The following is a 17108-nucleotide window of genomic DNA, read 5'->3' on the forward strand; positions in this document are numbered from 1 at the left end:
TATAACTCACAATCGGTCTTCATAAATCGAAGAAAAAGGAGGACCCACTGATATATAAGAAGGACCATCTATTTAATAGAGTGTGTTGACGGTAGGGTCTAATCTACACAATTATTGACAGCGAGCAATATCTTAGTGGGCCCTACCAGATTAACGGACAACTTTTAAGTAGGACCCATCCATGAAATCCATGGCCGTGTCACAACCCAACTACCACGAACTGTCCTTTGAAAGCTATTAATAGCAACTTAAAGAGTGTATAAATATTTGTATACACTGAAGAAAATTTGTAAGGCCAAAGAGGAGATTGATAGAGATCTGATTAGTTTGAGAAGTATTTGTGTGGTGGAAAGAGAGAATATGGGAAGGGATGGTCATCCTTTGTTGAGTGGGAGGAGGATAAAAGAGAGTTACAGTCATGGTTTTACTTCATATGAGATGGAATCTGTGTCGTCCATCTGTGAGACATTGATACCATCTCTGCAAATAGATGATATCCACGTCAATGGCAAGGAGGACCCACCTAGCAAAGCCATTCAGAACTTCTACCTTGCTTCTGGGGGTGTGGATCCTATACCAGATGGGGTAATATCTTCACTCTTTTGTTTTGTTAATGGAATTCCTCACATTGTTTAACACTTCTTAAAATTGGCTGTTGATAAATTTTTTGTGAAACAACCACTTAATCCAAATGCTTAAGCTCCGTGCATTAAGAATGATAGAACGAATGGCGCCCATGCAAAACTCATCTTAAAGGGCGCCCTTATTGGTTGATTTCTGCAAAGCCAACATTGTTTCCACTTTTTTCGGCGCCATCCACTTTTTTCAGTACCACACTCTGCATAAATCAGTCAGTAGGGGAACCCTTGAAGCTGATTTTTGCCTCTTAATTTATATGCATGCTTATCTTAGAAATGATATTTCCACCCTCTTTTCAATATTTCCGCCCTGCCGCTGATTTTTCTTTTCTTTTCTTTTTTTGCGATTGTACTTATAAATCATATTTTTCTTCTTCTTTTTTCTATTTTACCGGCAAAAAAAAATTAAGTTTAAAAAATATTTCCATGAGGCATTGTTTGGATTACACAAGAAAAACTTTAAAAGCAGGAATCTTCTGGAAAAGTTAGGAAAAGAAAAACTTTTCCACAATTTCATACTTTTCCATAGGTTTATTACACAAGAAACCATAGTTTATTTAGTGGGACCTTTAATTTAAAATGGAATCCAGCTAAACAAAAGTGCACTAATTTTCACAAGAAGAGTTTTTCCTGCAATCTAAATGGGGCCTAAGTCCCCAAATGTTAGTTACTGTAACATAATAAACTTATGTGTCTTGAAGACACATAGGGGTCGATTTAAGATATTTGGGGGTCGATTTATTACTCCCCTAAACTTATTTGGCTAACTATGGCCGAGTAATTTTAAAAGCATGGTTTTTTTTCTCCAATTTTATTTTATTTTTGTCGGATGAAACTGAAACTATTTTTATAAGAGAAATTCTAAGACTAAAAGTTCTTTACAGCCAAACAAATCATTACTTCAGAACGGATTGGAGGTAAATTTGGATTACAAAAGTAAAATTCTAAGACAAAAATCCCATCTATTTCTTCACCGCAAGTTACTCTTTAAATTTGGATCATCCTATGGTGCGGGCCATACTGTACTTTTTAATTACGTGAGGAGTGCGATCATCAAAATACGGCAGTTGTGATATCATTTTCCTAAAATTTTGATCCGACTAATTAAATAGAAAAAATTAGAAAATCATATATTGGTGATTTAACGGATTCAATCACCAGCTTTTTAGAACATATTATAGAATCCCCTTTTTAAATAAGATTACATAAAATGCAAGAGAAATTGTATGCTTCATATTCTTTCGGGGCGCCCCAAATATCGGGTCAAGATGGATCGCCAAAATGCAACCATTAAATGTGGATAGGTTTCCAAAACAATGAGTGTAGACCACTAGACCTCACTCGGGTAGCTGGATTGAAAGGGACGCATCCTTCCTTGTATAGTTGTATAACTTGTATATTAGTCTTGTTGGGTAAATTTCTTTTGGGCCATTATATGTTGAGAAAAATACCTCAATGCTCTATTTGAATGTGCAAGAAAAATATTTCTGAAGGAAAAAAGATTTCTGACCGCGATTTAGACGGAAATGATATGATTATGGTTAATTTAGAGGGAAATCATCATAAATTGAAGGTCCCTCTAAATAAAAAATGAACAGGGTTGGTTCAAGTAATCTTTTTCGTGTGTAAAGAAGAAAAAAACAAGAAATATTAGGAAAAAAAACTTTTCTCTCCAAACTTTTCAATAAAATTCCTGCTATCCCGACAGGGCCCAAGGCCCAAGGGTCGATGGAACTAAGGGTGTCAATTTGGCTCGGGCTCAGAAGCTCGCTCGAGCTCGGCTCGAAAAAAGCTCGGCTCGAATCCTTAACGAGCCGAGCCGAGCCGGCTTGCCAGGTTCATTAAGCTTAACGAGCCGAGCCCGATTTCGGCTCGTTAAGGCTCGTTAAGAATTTAATATATATATATATATATATATATATATATATATATATATATATATGAGAATAGAGTTCCTAAGGTGTCACCTCATATAGCTTATATGAGGTGGCGCTTAAAAACAAAAGGGGCCTACTTTGTTTGGATGATCCAAAGCATTCATTTGATAGGCCCTCACATAGATAGGGTGTGCCCAAAAAATGAACTTCATAGGATCATCCTAACCCTTCCATTTGTGGAGATTGAAATGGATGGGTATAAACCTCCATAAATTTGCCTATTTTTAACCTCCATAAATGGAAGGGTTACAATGATCCTATGGACCTGATTTTTTGTAGGCACCATACCCATCTAAGGGCCTTTCAAATGAGTGGTTTGGATCACCCCAAAAATGTGGGCCCCTTATGTTTTGTGAGCGCCACCTCATATAAGCTATATGAGGTGACACCTTAGGAACTCTATTCTCTCTCTCTCTCTATATATATATATATATATATATATATATATATATATATATATATATATATATATATATATATATATATATATATTAATATATACACTAAAAGGGTTATCCAGGGAGTGAAAGAGGGAGGCAAAATATGTCACTTCATTTTTGGAACCCAATTAGTTACTTGGACCACCCCCATAGTGTAAAAAAAGTAGTCAAATTACCCTAGATAGGGCTGTCCAGGGAAGATGAGGGGTGTGAACTTAATATAACCCGAGCTCGGTAAGGCTCGCGAGCCTGGCCGAGCCTGACCGAGCCGAGCCGAGCCTGGCCAAGCTCGGCTCGTTTACACCCCTAGATGGAACCAATTGTGTTTTTTTTCCATGCATCCATTTTTCCACCCGTTCTTTATCCGTATGCCTTATCATAGAATTGACTGTACTTCTACCCCTTTTATTTGCTTTTTATATAATGAAATTGAAGACAAGCAAAAGGGACTGGAAATGATGGAAGAGAGGGTGAAAATATCATGCACCCATAAATATTTTGTTATTTTGATGATTTGTTGTATGAGCGATGTTCAAATTTTTAGTTGGAAAAATGTAGGTGGCAAAAGTATAGGGATGTTAGTTGTTTTATGTTAAGAAGGAATGCTAAACAGAGGGGCACACTTGCAAAAAAAAAAAGATGAAAGGGCGCCCCATTGGATGCATATCACCATAATGCATTTATAATGGCGTCAATACGGTGATGTCGAGCCAATGGGGTCCCCTCTTCTGCAAGGGCACCCCTCAGTTTAGTATTCCTCATTTATATGATGCCCCCATTCATGTTTGCGTGTAGTTTTTTAGAGAGTAGTGTGAACCCTCATTCTTCAAAGATCCAAACCATTCATTTGGATCATCCTGATGTAAGTAGAGTGTGCCCCAAATTTCATCTCAATAGGATGATCATAACCCCCTGATCTATACATGTTCAATAATTTATTATTCCTCTACAGATTAGAGGGTTAGGATCATCTTATATAGATGAAATTTGTGGCACAACTTATTTACATCAGGGCGATCCAAATCTAATAATTCAAACTAATATTTGATAGGTCTTTATAGGGCTTGCCATGAATGGGTTATACCATCAAAACTCTTTTTTTGTATAAGTTTTACAATTTTATGACCAATTTTTCCAACCATTCGGTAAGGATATAAATTTGGGTAGAAGTGTATGTAGAGACCACATTCACTAACCCAAAATAACATTTGGACACCCATCAAATAAGAGCACTATTAGTGACAAAGGCTATGATTTGATTCCTATTTTGCAAGGAGTATTAAAATAAGAGCTCTATTATAATAGGGAAATGATTTCAACACTCCGATGTTTTGATAAACATGCGCTCACTTGTTTGTCGTGTAGTATTTAAAGTGGTTTAAGAGCTTTTTGAGAACCGTAAGATCCTCTGACATCCCTTTAAATACTACACGACAAACAAGTGGAGCGCATGTTTATCAGAACACTGGAGTGCAGAAATCATTTCCCTTATAATATTGACAGAGTTATTGGATTTTTGTATTTTTTTTTATTGTTCTATTTGATGCATGACATGGGAAGCTACCTATGATTATTATATGACGGATTTATCATTATTTTATTTTTCAAATGGCAAAATAATTTTTTTATTATCTATTTTTTATCTGATCACAACTATTTTTTTAAAGAGTTGTCATATGATGTAAGCGTCAGCCGTGCACGAAACTTCTCCGCTCTCAAATTATAAATTCTAATCCTTTGATTTCTAGGGGCTTACTTCATGAATAAAGACCTTTTTTCTTTTCTTTGTTTCTTAATTTTTTTCCTGGTCATCCTTTGAAGGCCACAGTTGTCTACAGAGGAGAAAAGTTGGTTAGTTTATCATGTTTAGTTTCAAACTTTATTTAATAGAAACAAAGTCCATGGAAAGTGATGTTCGCCCCTTTTTCTTCCTTTAGCCACCAGTGCATGGAAAGTGATGTTCGCCCCTTTTTCTTCCTTTAGCCACCAGTCCATGGAAAGTGATGTTCGCCCCCTTTTCTTCCTTTAACCACCAAGCTCTGGTGTATATTTTTTGGGTAGGTAAGCTGGGATTGAACCTCTGACCTCCGGGTCGAAGAAAAAAGCCTTGACCATTGAGCTAGAGGCTCAATTCCCTCCTGGTGTATTTATTGTCATTGATGCAAGAACTCGCCGCTAGAACTCCGATTACCGGCAACCACTCAAAGCAAACAACAACAAATGGCAGCTAGTAACCCACGAAATTAGCCCAAATGAGTATGTGCAACAAATCAAGTGTGTAGTGATATAAAGAAATGAAACAACAGGACAATAGACACAAGATATTTATATGGTTAGGCACTTGCCCTACATCCACGGGTAATCCGGCAAGTAAAGATTCATTAACAATAATGGGAAATTACAACAGGGTGAGAAAATCCATACCTCTCCAACAATGGTGAACACCCCACCAACACCCTCTTGTTGCAACCCAAGCAAAAACCTAACTCCCTCTTGACAAAGTCTTCACAACCTGGAAAGCACCATAAAGGAACCGAACAACATTGGATCAAGCACTTGCAAGAGAAGAAGAAGAAGAAAACCCTTGTAGAGAAAGAAAATCCTATTGTAGAGAAACGGTCCTAACTTCTTTTCTTAGAATCAAGCCCTGCCTACTAAAGATTAAAAAAATCCCCTTTTAGTAGACTTAAAAAACACATATTCCAAGACTGGTCCTTTATAAAGAAGTTAATCCCAAGTGATTTTACATCACCAAACCAACAATTCTTCCAATTTTTTACACTAGAATATGATGGCCCGTGGAAGAAAAAGGGGGCGAACCTATTATTATTCTTATTTAATATTATTTTCGACTTGGCAATAAATAATGGCAATTGGTACTGCACTATTGTTTTGATAACGGGTAAACACACCTTTTTTTTATATTGTTCAAGGGGCATGCTAGCAGAACAGGATTTTGTTTGGAAGACCCCATGCTATGACTATACTTAGCAACATGCCATTTTAAACCAAGTTTTTTTTTTTTTTCCTTAAAAAAACTGTTTTTTTTTTTGGTTTTGTCTAATAGTCCGTTTAAAACTCTAACCGTAAAAAAACTCGTAGGAAAACGTTTTAAATGCGTTTTCGGGTCATCATTCCAACTTTACACCTACTATATTTTGTAAATGACAAAATTTTAAACACATTTTTTTGTGATTCCAGTTTTTACTACGTTTTTTTATCCGAGAATTTATATGATGGGTGGCCGTGAAAACATGTGAAGTCTTAAAAAGTAGGTACGGCCCACTTTTTTTTTATGATCCAAACCGTTCATCTGTTTGGGCACAACGTAAATAGGGTGTGCCCCAAAAATCATTTGGAAATCTCCATTTTCAGATCAGTTCAGATCGGAGGGTTAGGATCATCCTATGGAAATGATTTTTGGGGCACACCCTATTTACGTTGTGCCCAAACAGGTGAACGGTTTGGATCATCGAAAAAAGTGGGCCGTACCTACTTTTTTAGACTTCATGTGTTTTCACGGCCACCCATCATATAAATTCTCTTTTGATCCAATGCTGTATTAAACTTGGATTTTTCACATCCCGTCTTTTAGCCAAGCCATGTTTTGCTAAGGCCACATGCACAAAATGACAAGGAAGCGAGCTCGTATCCCTGCGAAATGCAAAAAATAAGATGTGGAATTTACCAAATCGTCAGTCAATTCCACTTTCGTCTTTATTTTCCAACAAAATCCCATTTTTGAAGTATTTTCCTTGTTTAAGTAATTGTTTAAGAATTTTGAAAAATGCTCAAAGTGGCAAATTAATAGTGTAAGGCAAGTTATGTTCTTCCATCATCAAAACATGGTAATGGGGATATCAATAGTAGGGCTGCAACTCGAGCCGGGTTTTACCCGACCCGACCTAAAAATAGCCTGGGTTGGGTTCAGGTTTCATGAGTTTCGGGTCGAGCCAGGTTGAGCATTCAAAAGCCCGCATGAATCTCGGGTCAAGCCGGGTTTGAAGGGGCCCGACCCGACCCGAGTTACATAAGTTATAGTATGTACATTTTTTTCTATTGTTAGTTAAAAGTTAAAAGGGAAAACCCACACACCCACGGTCATTGTATATGAGTGTAATTTCTGCTTCTATGAGTTGAGTTGATTCAAGTGTTTGATTTAGCATTGTTTGATTGTAATTACAACATTGTTTGATTACAACATTGTTTGATCAAGTGTAATGTGAGTGTAATTTACATCATTGTTTGATTCAAGTGTAATGTGAGTGTAATTTCTGCTTCTATGAGTTGAGTTGCCTTGCCAAACAAGAATTTCCCTTAAAAAATTGTGTCAACGTGAAAAAACCCGACCCGACCCGAGATTTATCATGGGTATGGGTAGGGCCGGGTTTGGGAATCGTGGGTTTTCCGGAAAAAAAACCCGACCCGACCCGAGATATTTCTCGCGTAGGGTTGAGTTCTCCAAAACCCGACCCGCCCGACCCGAGTTGCAGCCCTAATCAATAGCCTATATTAATGCTTTCATCATTTAAACATACGTGAAAGTCGGTGTCTTGCATCATGGTTGAAATTTTTTTTCTTCTCCATTTTAATATGACAACCCATGGGGCCTTACCAGTTTAACCAAAAACATATTTTACTCCTCAACTTTTCTGAACTATGAAAATCCTATTGCTCCATTGGGAAACCTAGTGCATGACATGTCTCTTTGTAACACCCAAAGAAGATAACCAAAAGAATGTGCTATAAATGTGGTCAAGCATGTGTACTACTCACAACCTATCTTTCTATAGGAATGCTAAACTGAAGGGCGCCCTTGCAAAAACCAGCCACAGGGCCATTAATGTTGGATGATCCAAGATTGTTTTGCAATGTTAAAAAAAATGTGTTAGGGTTTACAAAAACAAAATCAAGCATTGATGGATTTGCTGGATTTTTTTTCTTAGACAAAATTGTTTTCCTTCATGTTTTGTTAATTTGATTCCAAGATGATTTTATAATTAGCAAGGCCATTAATGTTAAAAGCTTCCCTTGAAGTCCATGATAAGAGAAGTTTTTAAATGGTGTCTCTATGTACATGCATTCAAGTACAGTAAAAAAATTACAGTTGGGCCCATATTATCGGATGATCTCAACCATTCATTTATCTGGCCCAGACGTAAATAGGCTATGGCCCAAAAATCATCTCCATTGGATGATCCTAACCCTTTGATCTATTGGTGTTCCTATCGCATCGTCCATCTACAAATCCGAAGGTTAGGATCTTCCTAGGAGAGACTAGATGGCCCTTCTCTCTCACATATTGTCTTTCATGAAGCAAAGGGTATTTTTGACATTGCATTCCAAGGATATCCCTTTATAATATTATTATCCCTAGCAAATCCCAATTAATATATAATACAACGATCAAATAACAAACCGAGATTTTAAAATCATAATAATAAATTAAGAGATAATCACAGAAAAGACTAATGCTTAGCCCAACCAAACGAAAGTCATTGAATGGCTAAAATTAATTTTATACTATATACTGAACTGAAGAAGCCTTTTTTAAGGCTAAAAGTCCCAATAGAGCTTGTAAGGAGTCATGGAAGGAGAGAAGATGAGGGAGAGAAAGGATTCTCCTCCAAAACAAGGCTTGTACAGTCATGGCTTCTCTTCATCTCAGATTCAATCTCTCTCTGCTATATGTGGGACCTTCATCCCTTCTCTCCCAATAGAAAACGGCCACGTCATCGGTAAAGAGGACCCTCCAAACAAGGCTATTCAGTCCTTCTATCTTGCTTCTGGATCTGAACACCCAATGCCAAATGAGGTGATTTGGGCATTTGTTTCTTCTTTTTTTTGTCCCTTTTATAGTTTTTGGCTTGATGGGTTTTTAGTTTGAGGTTTTTTATTATCTTATTTCTAAGTTTTATTTTGTGGGTCTTATTGAATCACACAAGAAAACTAATTCTGGGTATTAGTTTATATATTGATTAATCTCTTTCATCTACTTTTGTTTTCTCTTTGTAGTCTCAAATAACATACATGATTTTTTCTTTTTTTTGGGACAGGTTGCACAACTTCTGAGCAAGAGGGGATTGCCTGAATCTGTTTATTTAGTTAGAGTGGTTTTGTGGGTTTTAGCTACAAGATTGGGGACACTTATTCTTTGTGGATCTGCATGTTTGAGTGGGAAATTTCCTTTCATTCACAACTTCTCAGAGATTTCTGTGGATAAAAGAGAACAGATTTTGAAGAAATGGTCAAGCCAAAGGTCTAGGCTTGGGACACCTTTGAGACTCGTTTTTGTGGCTCTCAAAATTTTCTGCTTCTTCATCTTTTGCTCTATAGTAAGTCTCCTTCCTCATAAAATATTAACTCAAGCAGGCTACTGATATAGGCACTGCCATGTTTTAATAATTGCACAAACTCAGCTTGTCTTTTCTTTTTAAATCAGCTTATGAAAGTTTTTTGGGAGCTTTTTGTGTAATATATTAACTTTGGGCAGCTGTTTAAATATGAAAAGACAAGAAGAGTTAGTGAAATTATCAAAACGTGGTAGTGCCAATAGAAGTAGCCTTATTCTATCAGCTTTCATTAAAAAAAAATTAACTTTGCTTTTGGTTATTTGTTTGTTTTTCGGATTGTTTTCTCTTGTTAATTTGAGGAATGCGAGAAAGATTTAGCTGTTAAAAGAGGGTGGAAATAGTAGATTTACTTCCTGTGTTTTTTTTTTTTTTTTTTGCTATTGATATTGGCACTACCATTGTTTGATAATCACACAAACTCATCTTGTCTTTTGTTTTTAATTGACTTTTGAGAGCTATTTGGGAACCGTTATAACTTTAGCAGCTCTCCAAGTAATACAAGACAAGATGAGTTAGTGCAATTATCAAAACATTTTAGTGCCAATATCATTAGCCTTATTTTTGGAAACTTAAGAAGGATGGATGTTACAGTGGGTCCCACTGCATGTTGTTGGCTGATGCAGTGGGACCCACCGGTAGAATGCAGTGGGAGGGCTATTTGTAAAGAGTACGACGTTTCCAAGAAGATAAACGACACGTACTGCATTAATGTATCTGACGTAGCCGACTCATAAACGTCTCTAATGGGGGAGACTCAAACTTCTCTAATTGAGAGGAGTGCCGATATCATACCCATGTACGTTCCAAAAACCACAGGTGGGTCCACTTGGTACCCGTGATTTGTTTTTTTCCGACTATATCATTCAACATGCTCTAGATGGTCCCCTTTTCCTTTACTTTTTACACACAGACTTTTGGCATCAACGTAGTCTCTTGACCCATAAACAACATTTATTAAGAATGTGACAGTTTTCCTCATTATCAAAGGGGGCTGCATTTGACAAACCCCACTTTTGGTACAATATTTTCCCTTCCTTTGTAAATTTTCTACTAGGGATTTGTTAGGCAATTTCATTGAAAGCCATATTGTGGCTCACTTTTGCAGGAAAATACAGTAACAAGGCTTTCAGACCGGCCACTGTTACTGTTGTTACTGTTTTTATGGGATTTGCTAGGCTCCATTGCAAAACCCATTTCGCGGCTGATCTGTCGCATGTCAAACCAGCCACCTCTTGAATGATTAGCTGGAAAATGTCTTTTGCATGGACGCTAGGAATTCCCTTTGTTTAATAATTCAACTGAGGTCTGTCGGTGGGGATTTGCTAGCATCCATAGTAGGCATTTGGTGTATGGGCTGTTGCATGTGAGAGCAGCCAGACACACAGGCTCACTTTTCAGCAGATTTTGTCTTCATTCAGTATGGTTTTAAATTTCGTCCAAAATTCAGATTTCGGTTGAGACCGAAATCAGAAATTTCGGACTTACCAAATTTCGGAAATTTCAGGCGAAAATGGTAAAGAATAAAATATTGCTTTTTATTAATGTACTGGACCAAGGCCGAAATGGATTCCGGAACAAATTTAAAACCATGTAACTCACGAGGTGGCTGCTCTCACATGCAACAGCCCATCCGCGAAATGTCTTCTCCTATGTACACTAGGAGCAAACTAGGTTGCATTCTCTGGTGGCCAATGATTTTTCTTTTTTGGGGGGTTTTGCAAAACAAGTTTTGTACTTTGGCTTATTTACAAATACAGTCTTCTAACAATTTGCAAATGAAGACATTGCATCTCGACAGTTTTGCAAATTCAATCGCGCCATTAGTTTGTGACCGAATTACCCAAGACCTAAGGTATCCATTCCATTTCGTTTCGGCCAGAAAAAATGGAACAGAAACACCTTCTATTCTGTTTCGGCCAAAATTTCGTCCAACTGTTCCGCCTCTTTCGTGTCCTGGTGAAACATTAGATAATTACCCTCGATAACCGTGTTTTTATTTTTTACTATTTACCCTCATTTAACCATTTTTTAGCATTTTATAACCACTTGAAGGATATTTTCTATCCTTTTTACTTCTCAAACAAGAAAAACCCTATATAAACTCATTTAAGCCCTATTTTTAACTATTTCTACCACCCCTACTCATCTCCGTTCTAATTCTTTCTTCTCATCTTTACTCATCTCAATGATCAAAGAATATTTTTAATAAATTTAATATTTTAAGTAGAGGAATGCTGCATTCATAGGCGCCCTTGCAAAAATGGGAGCAAAGGGCGCCCCTATTGGTCAAATTCCACTAAAGACATTTATGATCTCAATTTTCCATGTGATCTTAAATGAGATTTGACCAATGGGGCGCCCTTTGCCCCCAATTGTGCAAGGGCGCCTGTGAGTAAGAGACTTCATTTGGTTCATATAATAAATTTCCAAGATTGCTTTTGCAAATAATGTAAAGTAAGAGACTTCATTTGCAAAAACCCTTTTTTTATTGAAGTAAAACACTTCTAAAAAGTGGCTCTCTTTTGGAAAGAAAAACTACGACAAGAAATGACTAAAATACCCTTCGTTAAGAGTTAAATTTTCAAATAATGCCACTTCAACTAAACCTGTAATTGGTTGCCACAAACGATACTGTTGCTTTGTTTGTTTGTTTTTTTTTTTTAATCTACAACTGCAATTTCTCTCAAGTCTTTGATTGAAAGTTTTGAAATTTCTTGGATGGTAGAATAATATATTAACTTAAATTTTCAGTATGTAATTTTATTACTTGCATCATTTGGATTTAATTTAGTGCTTAAACTAATGCAATTTGTTACTTACGAATTATTTTATTCTTAAATTTTTGGTTTATAATTTTTTTACAATACTGTAAAAGATCTAATAATTAATATTTCTGGTGGCCGCATTTTATATAAGGTATTAGAGAGTATTAATTATTGGATAAATGCGATGTCCATCACCCCCTTCTTGCTTCTAGCCATCTGGCATTTCCTTCGTCCAACTCTTTGTCAGTCTATGCCCTGTCTATGTTTTTGGTGCACCAGAGTTTCTACTTGTCTGTCTAGGAAGAAAAAAACTGAGCAACCTCCTACTGCCACTGCCAGGCAGTCTGATGCGACTACGATGCTTGTATCTACTATTAGTGTCGGTGTCATAGCCACATTGGAGTCCATGACTATTGTGACCACCCCAAAACTCCATTGAAGAGACTAATGAATGTTTCCTATGTCCCTATATACAATATGTACTTACATATAGTATGTATTTTGAACAACATTATCATTCACTTGTATGTACTTTGACTAATGTTTTATAAGGAGGTACTTTCTTATATCTTATAAAACTGAATTTTTGTTTTATTAGAAATAAGAGAGTATCGATTATCAGGAATAGGACAATGTTGGTTCCTAGTCTGTGCGATCAGATGGTGAAAACTTTCCAATACCTTCTATAAAACTTTAAATAAAATGAAGAGATTATGAATTTATAGAGCCTTAATTATTAGAGCCTCAGCTGTAATTTATTACACTAATATATAATCTCAGTCAATGGATAATTCTTTACTTAAATGTCTATATAGATAGTTTTTCGTAACCGATCGATTGTCATTCCCAATATAATAAATCTGGTGCTACCTCTATGTAGTTATTAGCTGGTGAAAACTTTGAACTCCATCATGGAATGCAGATAGTACTCCACTAGAATTTCTTTCTTTAATATTTTTTCTGAAGGATTCATTTAGCCAACCCAGCTAGTTTGGGACAAAGGCTTTGTTGAGTTGAGTTGAGTTGAGAATATATTGTCTCCCTTTTGAGAAATATATACTTGATACCAATGGAAAATGAATTTTTCACCATGGAGTGTAAGTAGTATTCAATTGGCAATTTTCTCTTTTTTCACTTTGTCTTTATATTAAGATTTCCAAGATTCAACCTCTTTTAATTCTTACCCTCCTTTTTTTTTTGTTTTAGACCGACGAAAATTCAAAAAACCCAACATGGAATGCAATGGGATATACCATAGATAATGATGATGAAGACAAAGAAAAATTGTCCAAAAGCCAAAGTTGGAGAAGCCTACAAAATGGAATCATAAACACCGCAGATCAAACAGACTCATCCCTTCTCCAATCCCTCACCCAAAAAGGCCTCAAAGTAACAGATGATCCAATCCACAACATTTATAAAATTGATTGTGATGTAGTAGTAGTAGGCTCAGGCTCAGGTGGAGGAGTTGCAGCCGCGATTCTTGCAACCTCAGGACAAAAAGTTGTCATCCTCGAAAAAGGAGACTATTACACTCCCGAAGATTATTCTTCTCTAGAGGTTCCCTCCTTGACTCAAATGTACGAATCAGGTGGAGTTTTATCAACCGTCGATGGGAAAATGATGGTAGTAGCAGGATCAACGGTTGGCGGTGGCTCAGCAGTGAACTGGTCGGCCTCGATAAAGACACCAAATTCAGTCCTTAAGGAATGGGAAGAAGAACACAAACTCCCACTGTTTGGTAGCTCTGATTATCTTTCAGCAATGGATAATGTTTGTAAGAGGCTTGGAGTTACGGAGAATTGTGTAAAGGAAGGATTTCAAAATCAAGTTCTTCGAAAAGGGTGTGAGAATCTTGGTCTGAAAGTAGAATACGTTCCACGAAATTCTTCGGAAAGTCATTACTGTGGTACTTGCGGTTATGGTTGTAAAACTGGAGAGAAACAAGGTACAGACCGTACTTGGTTAGTTGATGCTGTGGATTGTGGTGCAGTGATCTTAACAGGATGCAAAGCAGAGAGATTTATCCTGGATAGTCAGAAGACCGGAGAGAAGAAAAAACCTAACAGATGTTTGGGAGTGATGGCCGGAAGTTTCAGTCCTAAAATCACAAAGAGACTACAAATTTGCGCGAAAATAACGGTTTCAGCATGTGGGTCTCTCTTAACACCCCCTCTAATGATCTCTAGTGGATTAAAGAACCCCAACATTGGGAAAAACCTTCATCTTCACCCTGTTTCGATGGTGTGGGGATACTTCCCGGACTCGAGAACAGATCTTCGAGGCAAAATGTTCGAGGGAGGGATTATTACATCATTACATAAGGTGGTTTCGGAAGATGGTAACGCTCGGGCTGTGATAGAAGCACCGTTGGTTGGGCCTTCGTCATTTGGTGCGCTATTCCCTTGGGTATCCGGACTTGATATGAAGGAGAGGATGCTAAAATATGGTAGGACCGCGCATTTATTCTCACTGGTCCGAGATCGAGGGTCTGGTGAAGTGAAGGTAGAGGGGAGGATAAAATACAAGTTTGATAAATTTGATAAGGAGAATATGGTCGTGGGATTACGAGCGGCGTTGAGGATTTTGGTTGCGGCGGGAGCAGTTGAGGTGGGTACTTATCGGAGTGATGGCCAAAGGATAAAATGTAGAGGGATTAAGGATGAAGATTTGGAGGAGTTTTTAGATGATGTTAGTGCAGTTGGAGGGCCATTGTCAAGGGAAAAGTATTGGACTCTCTACTCTACTGCTCATCAGATGGGGAGTTGTAGAATGGGTGCCAGTGAAAAAGATGGTGGGGTTGATGAAAATGGGGAGAGTTGGGAAGCAGAAGGCTTGTTTGTGTGTGATGGGAGTGTTTTGCCAAATGCAGTTGGGGTTAATCCCATGATCACCATTCAGTCCATTGCTTACTGTATTTCCAAAAAGATTGCAGAGTCTTTGAAGAGGAGCTAAAGAAATTTTCTGTATAATTAAATCCCATTTCTAGGTTTGGATAGGGGTGTTTAAAGAATATGCATGTTACTGTAATTTATTGTCATGATAGAGAAAATATGGAAATATAACTTTCTACTCCTTCATATGATATCATGGACTCTGTCCATGTGCCTATTTATCCATGTTGTCTTCCCTTACTATTTCTTAGGAAATTACGATACTGTATCAGTATTGGTAGTAACTGTGGAATGTTTTTCTTTTATGATACAACTAGAAAAGGGTATGTGTTACATGCAAACATTATTCATGAAAAATAAGTGCATTTATGACTTACTTTTTATCAGGCAAAATAGAGTTAGAGCTTAAAAATGCAAGGTTTTTAATAACTAAGCCCATGTTTGGCAACCATGAATTTTTTTTCTTCGATGGAATATTAGCTTATGTTGAAAATTACGGAAAGTAAAAACTCTATTCTAGTAGAGTTTTTCTTTTTCCCTGCTTTTCAGCCACTTCCCACTCTCCTTGCCCCTCTCCCACCGCATGATAAACTAATATTTCATGGAAAAAGCTTTCATGGTGGCCAAACTTAGTCTAATTTTTTTTTAACCTCTATAAGCTATTTTATAGCTGTAGAAAAATTTACATGTATACATCATTAAGGTGTTTAATAGTTAAAGGAAACTCTACATTTATGAGGTTTTAAATAACCTCGGGGCTACCAAGCATATATAGTAGAGAATATAGATAAATAATGGATTTCTACTTTCTAAATAATTTTTTCAAATTACCATTCAAAGAGCCAAAAGAAAGAAATTCTCAGTCCTGATAAAAGAATGGCAGATACTTTCATCACATAAAGAACATGGATAATTTCTCTGCTGCATTGCGTTTGGTTTGCTAGAATCAACATCCTATTCCGATTCTGCTCGATTCTGGCAAACAGAATAAGGGGGCAGAATTGACACCGAAGGGGAGAAATGGGGGGAAATTCTAGAATATGTTTCTCACCCCAAGAGATGGGATTCTAATTCTTCCGGAATAAAAGTTTTATTTGATTTTTTTTAATTAATTAATTATTTTTTTTTACATTCAGTTTACAAGAGCCAAAAGGCCTAACAACTCCTTCTAAACCAAAGCAACTTTCTCACTTAAGTCACTGATTCCTATAATTGCACCAACATAAGCCCTCTTAAGCTTAAAAACCCTATGCGTTTATCTAAATTCATGCTTCATTCCCTAACCCTTGATTATTTTTTCAAGTAGTTGACTTGAAAAGGACAACATACACTCTCTCTCTCTCTCTCTCTCTCTCTCTCTCTCTCTCTCTCTCTCTCTCTCTCTCTCTCTCTCTGATTGACTTGCATTTCCCTCCATCTTGATACTTTTGTAAAGGGGCGCAGGTCTGATAAAGACATCGATCCTTTTCTTTTTTTAACCAGGAAATTATCTAAGAACCCGGGCTGGAGCCTTAAATTTTATTAATAGAAACGAAATGCAAGTGGGAGGCATGCCACCTTATCTTAAGACCCAAGAAAGTTAAAAAAAAGGGCAGTGGTATTCCACCACCCCCACCCCCCCCCCCCCCCCCCCCCGGCCCCCTCTGACAGATATCGTTAGGATAATATACAAAGGGTGGAGGAGCCACCGCCAACTCCAAAAGGCTTAAAAGTTAACGATTTCTGTTGGTATGGGGGGGGGGGTCCTACGGTGTCACATCTCGCAGCTCTTCAAGCCCTTCTATCATACCAAACAAATCAAGACATTGATCTTGGCTCTGTTTTGGATTTTGAGAACCGGTTGTGAGTCCAAAACTTATTGTTGGGCTCAAAATTAAACGTAAATCTGAGTCCAATAATCATTTTGGCCTCACTTTCAGTTCTCAAAATCCAAAATAAACACAAGATAGTCCAATATATAATCATTTTGGACTTACAATCGGTTCTCAAAATCCAAAATAAACACAAGAAAGTCCAATATAAGCAGACCCCCCAAACCCAAACCCAACCACCCCACCAGCGTGCGCGCACATAAATAATAA

At 37.2% G+C, this 17108-nt stretch overlaps 1 protein-coding gene across 3 annotated transcripts; it reads left to right on the forward strand.

Annotated features, from left to right (window-relative positions):
- The first annotated feature begins 295 nt into the window (after window positions 1-295).
- On the forward strand, window positions 296-15246 carry LOC143890101 (long-chain-alcohol oxidase FAO2-like). 3 transcript variants are annotated; one of them, XM_077394652.1, is made up of 5 exons: window positions 296-501; window positions 4410-4413; window positions 8760-8830; window positions 9072-9350; window positions 13340-15246. In XM_077394652.1, the coding sequence occupies exons 1-5, from the start codon at window positions 361-363 to the stop codon at window positions 15086-15088; spliced, it is 2244 nt and encodes a 747-aa protein (XP_077250767.1). In that variant the 5' UTR covers window positions 296-360; the 3' UTR covers window positions 15089-15246. The 3 variants fall into 3 exon arrangements, with proteins under 3 accessions (XP_077250767.1, XP_077250766.1, XP_077250765.1); XM_077394651.1 differs by lacking the exons at window positions 4410-4413; window positions 8760-8830 and having other exon boundaries at window positions 296-585; XM_077394650.1 differs by lacking the exons at window positions 296-501; window positions 4410-4413 and having other exon boundaries at window positions 8540-8830.
- The last annotated feature ends 1862 nt before the right edge of the window (window positions 15247-17108 follow it).

Source organism: Tasmannia lanceolata, unplaced genomic scaffold, assembly GCF_043159265.1.
Source record: "Tasmannia lanceolata isolate RefF3 unplaced genomic scaffold, GAP_Taslan_0.1 ptg000013l, whole genome shotgun sequence".
Taxonomy (NCBI): Eukaryota; Viridiplantae; Streptophyta; class Magnoliopsida; order Canellales; family Winteraceae; genus Tasmannia; species Tasmannia lanceolata.